General features: G+C 43.9%; 1 protein-coding gene across 1 annotated transcript; it reads left to right on the top strand.

Annotated features, from left to right (window-relative positions):
- Nucleotides 1–586: 586 nt before the first annotated feature.
- LOC117440578 (thrombospondin-4-B) lies at nucleotides 587–9421 on the top strand (the record flags this gene model as incomplete). Its single annotated transcript, XM_034076814.2, has 9 exons — nucleotides 587–721; nucleotides 1336–1388; nucleotides 2521–2714; nucleotides 4376–4554; nucleotides 5693–5741; nucleotides 5830–6026; nucleotides 7410–7582; nucleotides 8950–9089; nucleotides 9305–9421. Coding segments are annotated over 9 exons (1179 nt in total), but the record flags the coding sequence as incomplete, so codon positions are not given.
- Nucleotides 9422–9883: the final 462 nt, after the last annotated feature.

The raw sequence follows: 9883 nt of genomic DNA, 5'->3' as shown, positions 1-9883 counted from the left end.
TGTGCATCACGTCGAGGTCTGACTGTAACTCATCTGATTTAAAAAAAAAAGTCATCCTTGTATTTCTTTTCGCACCATTTATAGGAACAAGTAATCATAACAATGCTCATAAATCTTTCCTAAGAGTCTCAAATAAGTGACAATGATAACAGATAATACCCTCCATCTCTCCCTTTCACCTCTGTTAAAGGTGGGGTAGGTACGTTTCAGAAACCGGCTCGAGACACACTTTTTGTTATATTCCATGGAATGCTCTTAACATCCCGATAGCAATGAATATCTGAAGTGCTTTGACAACAAATCCATACAAAAATGTCATCTGGAGAAGCCGTGATACTGTAACAAGTACAACATGGCCTACCTGCCTGTCAGCCTCCCATCGGGGCACAGACTTATCTCGTGCCCTCATTGGTCATGTGCGCGTTCGTGTGTGTTGGGGGCGGGGCTCTGAGAGGAAGTAGCAGATTTCTCCGGTTGTGTATTTTCAAATTCTAGCGATCTCTGAAACTTACCTACCCCACCTTTAAACCTGAGCGTTCTCCAACCCCCTGCTGTCACACTGACTGTTTCATAACTCTCTCCTCTTGTTTCCCCGGCACCAGGCCTGAAGAACTTCCTGGATAACTGCCAGCGCGTCCAGAACCGAGACCAGCTGGACCGAGACGGAGACGGAGTGGGAGACGCCTGCGACAGCTGCCCCGACACGCCCAACCCCAACCAGGTAGGACTCATCGTGTAACCGGTGTCGGTTCGCGGTGTCTGCGTTGTGTTTATGTCGTTGAAGGATAAGACCCGAGTCGGCGGAAAACGTGAGGGACACAATATGTAGTCAGCTATTTAACGTTAAATAATAAATGAAGAACACAGAATTATTAAATACAGAACACAGAATTTGTCTGATTATAATATACAAATACATCTAACACTAAACACCACTGCATATTTACAACTTACACTCAGACACAGACGGGCCGACAGGTCTTTAGAAATACAAATAAATAAACAAACCAGTGCTGAGAAACATTTTTGGGTTGTGTGCCTTCGTAGAACATATCACATCTCATCCGTCAGACCGAGGAAGTTAGTAGTTGCTTTTTAGATTCAGGATTTACACAAAAACTTAGAAAACCTTTCAAACTACCTCCAAACCTTGCTTCTGGTTGTGATGGAAACTGTTCCCCAGACACTGAACTTTAAGAAGCTTCACACATTGATACCCCACTGAGCCACAGCCTCCCAGTTGCTGGAGTGATACTTTTAGAAAAGGAATGGATTATCAAAGTACTTCATGTGTGAGAAAAGTGCTTTTAGTAAAGATCTCTGCTCTCATTTCAGTCTGACATCGACAACGACTTGGTGGGAGACTCCTGTGACACGAACCAGGACAGGTAAAAATACTCTGTGTCCGCAGATATATACGTTTATTTCCACCTTTACTGACAACATGCGATTGGGTTTCCTCCCCCCAGGGGGGGAAAAAGTACACACATCCTTTCCTCAAGAAGTAGAAGTACAGATACTCGTGTTTAAACATACTCTGGTAAAAGTAGAAGTACTGACTAAACTTCTTTCCTCAAGTCAAAGTAAAGAGGCTTTGAAATGTACTTCAGTAAAAAGTACCCATAACTAGCATGTAAGAAGTAGAAAGTACAGGTATTTGAGTTCAACATGTAAGAAGTAGAAAGTACAGGTATTTGAGTTCAACATGTAAGAAGTAGAAAGTACAGGTATTTGAGTTCAACATGTGAGAAGTAGAAAGTACAGGTATTTGAGTTCAACATGTAAGAAGTAGAAAGTACAGGTATTTGAGTTCAACATGTGAGAAGTAGAAAGTACAGGTATTTGTGTTCAACATGTAAGAAGTAGAAAGTACATGTATTTGTGTTCAACATGTAAGAAGTAGAAAGTACAGGTATTTGAGTTCAACATGTAAGAAGTAGAAAGTACAGGTATTTGAGTTCAACATGTAAGAAGTAGAAAGTACAGGTATTTGAGTTCAACATGTAAGAAGTAGAAAGTACAGGTATTTGAGTTCAACATGTAAGAAGTAGAAAGTACAGGTATTTGAGTTCAACATGTAAGAAGTAGAAAGTACAGGTATTTGAGTTCAACATGTAAGAAGTAGAAAGTACAGGTATTTGAGTTCAACATGTAAGAAGTAGAAAGTACAGGTATTTGGGTTCAACATGTAAGAAGTAGAAAGTACAGGTATTTGGGTTCAACATGTAAGAAGTAGAAAGTACAGGTATTTGGGTTCAACATGTAAGAAGTAGAAAGTACAGGTATTTGAGTTCAACATGTAAGAAGTAGAAAGTACAGGTATTTGAGTTCAACATGTAAGAAGTAGAAAGTACAGGTATTTGAGTTCAACATGTAAGAAGTCAAAGTAAAAAGTACAGTAACGAAGTATTTGTACTCCACTACTTCCCACCTATTCCTGCAGATATATAAACTTATTTCCACTAGTTTCTCTCCTACATTCTTTAATGTCGTCATGTGATCATTTCTCTTCCCCCACAGCGATGGCGACGGTCACCAGGACACGAAGGATAACTGCCCCTTCGTGATAAACAGCTCTCAGCTCGACACGGATAAAGACGGGCTCGGAGACGAGTGTGATGATGACGATGATAACGACGGGATCCCAGACAACATCCCCCCGGGACCCGATAACTGCCGGCTGGTGCCCAACTTCGACCAGATCGACGACAACGGTGAGTCGCAAACACATCACCTGTGGAAGCCGTGGCGCTGTAAAAAGCACGACCAATCATCTGAGCCGGCTAAAGTAACTGGACGGCCTACCTGCCTGTCAGCCTTCCATCGGGGCACACACTCATCTCGTGCCCTCATTGGTCATGTGCGCGGTCGTGTGTGTTGGAGGCGGGGCTCTGTAAGGAAGTGGCAGATTTTTTCCGGTTGCGTATTTTCAAATTCTAGCGATCTCGAGCCGGTTTCTCCATTCTTACCTACCCCACCTTCAATGTCTTTCATTTTTGTAAAGCACTTTGAATTGCCTTGCCTTGAAACCCCTCCAGGGAAAACAATCTGGTGATCCATCTACTAAATCTGATATAAAAGTACATTTGTGTTTTTAATATCGGTTAAAAATGTGAAAAATAGATTTGACCAGGATAATCTTTCTTAATCCCTTTAGAAAATATGATTATATTTATTATATATTATTATAATAATGCCTAAAAAAAAAAAGGAATTCCGTTGTTTTCTTTACTGGAACATGTTTAACAGTACAAACAACAAACAAGCATGTCATCACAACGACGTGGCGAACGCATTGTTGAGGTTGAGCTGTGATAGACCAACGTCTTTTCGCAGAGCTTGCATTTAACTTCCTTTGGACTTGTAAGTTCGAAGTAGTTCCACGAGGAGGAACTCTTTTTACCTGCCGCTTTGTTCATCTTCAGTCGCACGTGTGAGGGAGAGGGGGGGTGGGGTCGGGGTGTAGCGTGCTGCAGCAGCAGTCTGCTCTGCACGCAGGCTTCCTCCAAGTTTACAGTAAAACAAACTGGTGGTGTGACCAATGGCCATTTACAATTATTAATACTATTAAAAAATACATTATAAAAATATATATATATATAAATAAAATCGATTTTTAAAAATAATATTCGATTATGGAGACTGTAGCGAATAATCGAATAATCGCTGGCATCCCTACTACTAGTACAAAACAAGTGTTGACGTGTGAAAAAAATCAATAGTTTTAACAGGAAAATATTTCAAAATCCCTAAAAGAATGATAATAATCCCTAAAACATATGGTTTGAAAAGTGACAGGTAGAAAAACTAAAGGATAATATCACTGAGCAACGATTTTCCACCCCTGCAAATACTTTTAAAAGAAGGTTTCAGCCTTTTGTATTTGGTCAAGATGCACCAGACATTCACACAGTGGCCAATCAGAGCATCAGCTTCTATTCGTAAAAACATGTTTGAGTTTTCAATGAAGCTCATTCACAGCATAACCCCGGTATAGAGGAACACAAGTATTTTCTTTTTCATGTACTAATCCAAAACATCAGACGACTCAAACACCAAAGGAGTGCTTCAGAAACTCCAGGGTGTATTTTTCACAAGCAGCATTTCTATTCTGAAAGCGCACAGCAGGGTGCCGACGAGAGGCAGCTTCAATAAAACCTCTCAGATAAACAATGCAACACCGAGCTTTGTAGTTTTTACCAAAGAGAGAACCTTTGAGGCACTTTTTGGCAGTTTGGATTTGCATGGAAGCCAGTCTGAATGCTCCTGACAGGATAACAACCACTTATTTTAACGCATAACGATATTTCCTTTTTACTGAAGCCAAGACATGACTCGTCATTATTTGAATTCCACCCTCAACCCTCTCCCGCAGGCGATGGCGTTGGAGACGTGTGTGAGTCGGACTTCGACCAGGACAAAGTGATCGACAGGATTGATAACTGTCCTGAGAACGCGGAGGTGACGCTGACCGACTTCAGGGCGTATCAGACGGTGGTGCTGGACCCCGAGGGCGACGCTCAGATAGACCCCAACTGGGTGGTGTTGAACCAGGTGAGACTTCTCTCTGTGTATACAGTGGCTACAAGTTACAGCAGCTACAAGCTATACTTTTAACAAGGTTCAAACTAACATAGCTACAGAGTCTTAGGTCACCGGCTTCTCCAACACAATAATACAGATAGGCAGACAATAGATTAAGAAACAGCCAATGTGAGAGGCTTTTTTTGTACGGAGAATAATTACCGTACTTTCCGGACTATAAAGCGCACCTGCATATAAGCTGCAGCAGCTACATTGTCCGTCTGTCTTGCTCTCGTTCTGTCTCTCGGTTCCACTTTTACTTTGGCGCGCTACCTGTCTCACTCTTTTCCGGCCTCCAGCTTTTCCCGGCGCTTAAAGGTGGCGGGCGCGGACCGGTCCTAGAGCCCGTAGTGTTAAAGGTGGTTAATTTCACCTGTAAAATCCATAGATCTAGGAGGTTCCCTAGTGGCCGTTAGCTGTACAACAAAAATGGGGGAAAAAGTCGCGGCTTATAGTCCGAAAAGTACGGTACTTGAATTAGTTTTGGATCATCCGTCCATCACGCAATAGCCCTTTTGCTTCTCGTCGCTCTTAACGTGATTTAAGCTCAAAATGCTCTCGCGTTGTGCACTACCTGCTCGGCAGCCAACAGAAGACGGTTAGACATGGTTTCAACACAGAGGAGAGAATTGAAGAAAAGCCACTATTTTGACAGATATTTAAATAAGGCGTTTGTGGAGAACTAAAACGGAGCTAAAAGAGAGTGCACTAACTTCATTAAGGGCCATACAAATCACTAAGTAAATAGAAATGTTGTTGTATAACTTGTAAATGGAAAGGTATATGGCAATGGTGTATTTACAGCTAGTTTTGCTGCCAACAGTTGCCTAAAAATAATCAGTTATTATTACAGATTTCAGAGCTGGAGAGAATGAATTTCAGCAAACTGCATGAATAAAAAAACGATATCTCCGACTTCCCGCTGAAAAAAGCAGTTCCGTGCTACTTCCGTTTTCAACCTACAGAACATGCTCGTCTAATTGGAGCTTTAATATATCGCTCGAACCTAAATGTGCAATGCATGTTAAATAAATTGCTATTAACATAAGATATTAGTTTCATAGTTTGCAAAGACCTCCTCATCAACAACTCTCTTTTCCTCCCCCAGGGAATGGAGATCGTGCAGACCATGAACAGCGACCCAGGACTTGCCGTCGGTAAGACATCCCGTATATCCTCCCATTCGTCACTGAAATCCCAACGGCTCAACACAAACACTAAACCGATTCCACTTCCCGTCGCCAGGTTACACTGCGTTCAGCGGCGTGGACTTCGAGGGGACCTTCCACGTGAACACGGTGACCGACGACGACTACGCCGGCTTCATCTTCGGCTACCAGGACTCCTCCTCGTTCTACGTGGTGATGTGGAAGCAGACGGAGCAGACGTACTGGCAGGCGACGCCGTTCAGAGCCGTGGCCGAGCCCGGCATCCAGCTCAAGGTGAAAGATAACATGAGATAAGAAGTATCTATTGATCCTAGAAACCCCCCCCTCCCCGGAGCGGAGCAAGGCAACGAAACTTAAGATAAGAAGCAGCATTTGACGGCGCGCTGTGCATGGGGCCGCCTTGAGGGGGTTTCCCGACGTGTCGTTGCAGTAAATGAAAGGGTGTTTCATGTTGTCGTTGCTGTGGACCTTCTTAAGCTACCTTCTTTGGGGGCCCCCTTCTGGTCCGGGGCCCCAAGCAGTTGCCTGACTTGTCCGCCTGCAAGCGGCGGCCCTGCCTCATATCCCTCTATTTCAGCCCTGTTACTAAAGTGCTGATTATGGGTCCGTAGCAGAGGTCGAGTTAACCGAATATTTATGACGGATTTTTTTTAACAATGACGAAAAAATCTGAAAGCAGTCCGTCATTTTGACAGATTAGAACAAACTCGGAAAAGCGCCAAAGTTTCCCCGCAGCGAGGCTCCGGTGTTATGCATGCCCGCCAAAATGGAAATGATACCGTTTCCAAACCTAACTTTGCCGTACAGATCATTGAACTGTCTGACTTTTGGCTTTACGCTGCCCGCGCACCCGCGAGGTGCAGTGGGCATGCATAACACGGCGCTAACAGTTCACGAGCGTGCGCCCCCCCCCCAGTTGACAGTTTGCGAGCGTGCTCCCATCCCCCTTGTCAGAGTTGTGTGAAGGCCGACGGGTAATACTCGATTTTGACGATGTTACGATCCTACGATCCTGTCGGGCAGCGAAAAAGTCGAGCGCAACCTCTGGTCCGTAGCTTTAAAAAAGAAGATATAGAATAGAAATAATAAAAATAAAGAGAGGGGGGGGGGCTGCTAATGCCTGCTCAGAATTCTACTGAGATACTCAGCTAAATGCTGCCGTGATTAAACGCCACATCAAGCATTATTTTTGAAACAGTCTGGAGCTCAAAGGCTTTCTCTCTTGCCAGTTATACCACAAGGTGAGTTCCTTTCTACTTCCTGCTTCTTCACACACATGCTCTCCAGTACAGGTTAGCTCTGAGTGTTAGCGATGCTAATGTAAACACCGACCATATTACGTCCAGAACAGTCGGGCATTTGTTTCTGATAGAAACGTTTCTGATTGGGCCGTGGGTGTAAAGCTCGCCCACATTTCAGATATGACATCATATCTGCAGCAAATCTGGATCAGCTCCGTTGTAGCCCCGTTTTTAGAGATGTGGGTACGGAGGAAAAGAGAGGATTTTATTTTCTGACGCTGCGTGAGTTCCCCTGACACACCGGGGACACATGATTTATACAAGACATCACAAGGTGAATTTTGCATGATAGGTCCCCTTTAACACACACTGACTGTCTGCCCCCTCCTCCGTTATCTCTCTCTCTCTTCATCAGGCGGTGAAGTCTCGCTCGGGCCCTGGAGAGCACCTGAGGAACTCTCTGTGGCACACCGGAGACACCACCGATCAGGTGCGTCTGCTGTGGAAAGACCCCAGGAACGTGGGCTGGAAGGACAAGGTGTCGTACAGATGGTACCTGCAGCACCGCCCGCAGGTCGGATACATCAGGTACGAGAAAACACGTGCTAGATACTCGACGTATAGCACATATCAGAACTAGATGTCCAGGGGATGTCCATAGCAGAAGTGTAGCAGACATTACCAATACTGGTGAAATCTCAAGATGCCTTTTAAACTATGGAGTCTTTAAGTGAAAGCAGGGTTGGAGTTATGTGGGAGCCAATAAGGAGGGTCTGAGCTCCTATGAAAGCGGGGGTCTGTGGGCGTCGCTATACATTACCAACAACCATTATTTTAATCACATTTTTCAATGTAATGAGTATTATTTACGTTAACGAGGTAAATCGGCTAAAAGAAAAACATGTTTTCCAAAAGAACTACGCATCGTATTCTCTCTTGAATGACAATAAGCCTGCACTTCACCTCCAAGGTATATAAATATTAGTGATGCACGATAATTATCGGTCCGATAAGGAATTATGACGTCATCCCGATAAACCCGATAACAGTATTAATAGCCCCGATAATATACAATATATTTTTTGGGTAAAATACTGCGGTGTGGGTGGATTGGGATGAGGGGCGCTTGTTTTTCCCTCGGCTCCTCCCGTTTTGCCAGCACTGTGGTGTTAGTGGTTTAGGAAGAGGGGAGTTCTTCACAAATCCAGCGCTCCCTAACTCGTGCCTGGCTGTGACGTAAACGGCGTGCGGCCGTGAAGCCAGGACAGTAAACAAACATGTCGTCGGTAGTATGGGACTATTTCAAAGTTTCAGAGTTAGATAGTTCGCTTGCTATTTGTATTAACCGATGCAGAAGTTCCACGAGGAGGGGAGAAGGCAACGAGCTATAATACTTCCAACCTGATTAGTCGCCTGAAACATCGCCATGGCTACGATGGTGTGTTAACAGCGTATAAAGACGCCTGCGCTGCTAAACTAGCGGCGAATCCAAAGCCAGCTGCAAAGGCACCGGGGCTTTGACCTATCCACGAGGCTTTTGAAAAAGGAAAGAAGTTTCCAGAGACGACCCCAGGGTTTCGTTCAGAGTAGTAATGCTCATGTCCTTTGCTCACTACTAGTCTCTTTTTTACCACCAGGTGTGCAAAAACTACAGGTACATTTAATATATATATATATATATATATATATATATATTATATTATTATCGGTTATCGGTATCGGTCTTGAGAAGCAGGAAGTTATCGGTATCGGTATCGGTCTTGAGAAGCAGGAAGTTATCGGTATCGGTTTCAAAACCAATATCGTGCATCCCTAATAAATATCCCCCGTTATTTACGTTATTACCCGGCTGTTATTGATATATTATCTCCGCCCCTAACGTTAGTTTTAAAGACCCCCATGAAGCTCAGATTAGAACCCTGGGTAAAAGGTGAACATGTTGTGTTTTTGTTTAGGGCGCGGTTTTATGAAGGAACCCAGCTGGTGGCGGACTCTGGAGTAACGATCGACACGACCATGAGAGGAGGACGACTCGGAGTGTTCTGTTTCTCTCAGGAAAATATCATCTGGTCCAATCTGAAATACCGCTGCAATGGTAATAAACAAATCCACATATTATTACTTTCTCACCTTTTGGATGCCTGCTATGGAGCACTCAGCACTCGTCTTTGTTTAAATATACATCTTCTGAAACGCCTACATATCTTAAAAGTAGGACAGCATTTTAATGGCGACTACAGCTGTGAGTATTATTAGTTCGTCCCCGGTCGACTTTATCTCGTCTCGTTAAACTTTCTCTCACTTCCACAGACACAATCCCCGAGGACTTCCAGGAGTTCAGCACTCAGCACGGCGGAGACCCGCACTGAGGACACAACTGTGTGTGTGTGTGTGTGTGTGTGTGTGTGTGTGTGTGTGTGTGTGTGTGTGTGTGTGTGTGTGTGTGTGTGTGTGTGTGTGTGTGTGTGTGTGTGTGTGTGTGTGTGTGTGTGTGTGTGTGTGTGTGTGTGTGTGTGTGTGTGTGTGTGTGTGTGTGTGTGTGTGTGTGTGTGTGTGTGTGTGTGTGCATATCACCTTCTTTTGTATCGACTGTCTACTCATCTCCTCCTCCAGCTGAGCTTGGTATGCTGAACGTTGTAATGGTGGTTAATGAACATAACGCAGCATATCACATGGATATATTTTCAAAATAAAAGGTTACTTCTTTATACAAACAGTATTTTCTCACACAGATGTGTTTAGCTTAATTTTGGGAGCATTGTAAACGTGTTCAAACAGCTGGAAAGAAACGTTTTGTAACATTTTGATTGCAAACAGGTTGTTTTTGTTTTGTACAATTCAAATTGCAGACTGTTCCTTGTCTCACTTCCTGTCGAAGACGAACCTGAA

The sequence above is a fragment of the Pseudochaenichthys georgianus genome, unplaced genomic scaffold, assembly GCF_902827115.2.
Source record: "Pseudochaenichthys georgianus unplaced genomic scaffold, fPseGeo1.2 scaffold_1049_arrow_ctg1, whole genome shotgun sequence".
NCBI lineage: Eukaryota > Metazoa > Chordata > Actinopteri > Perciformes > Channichthyidae > Pseudochaenichthys > Pseudochaenichthys georgianus.
The sequence above is the reverse complement of the archived record's forward strand: the minus strand, read 5'-3'. Positions and strand labels throughout refer to the sequence as shown.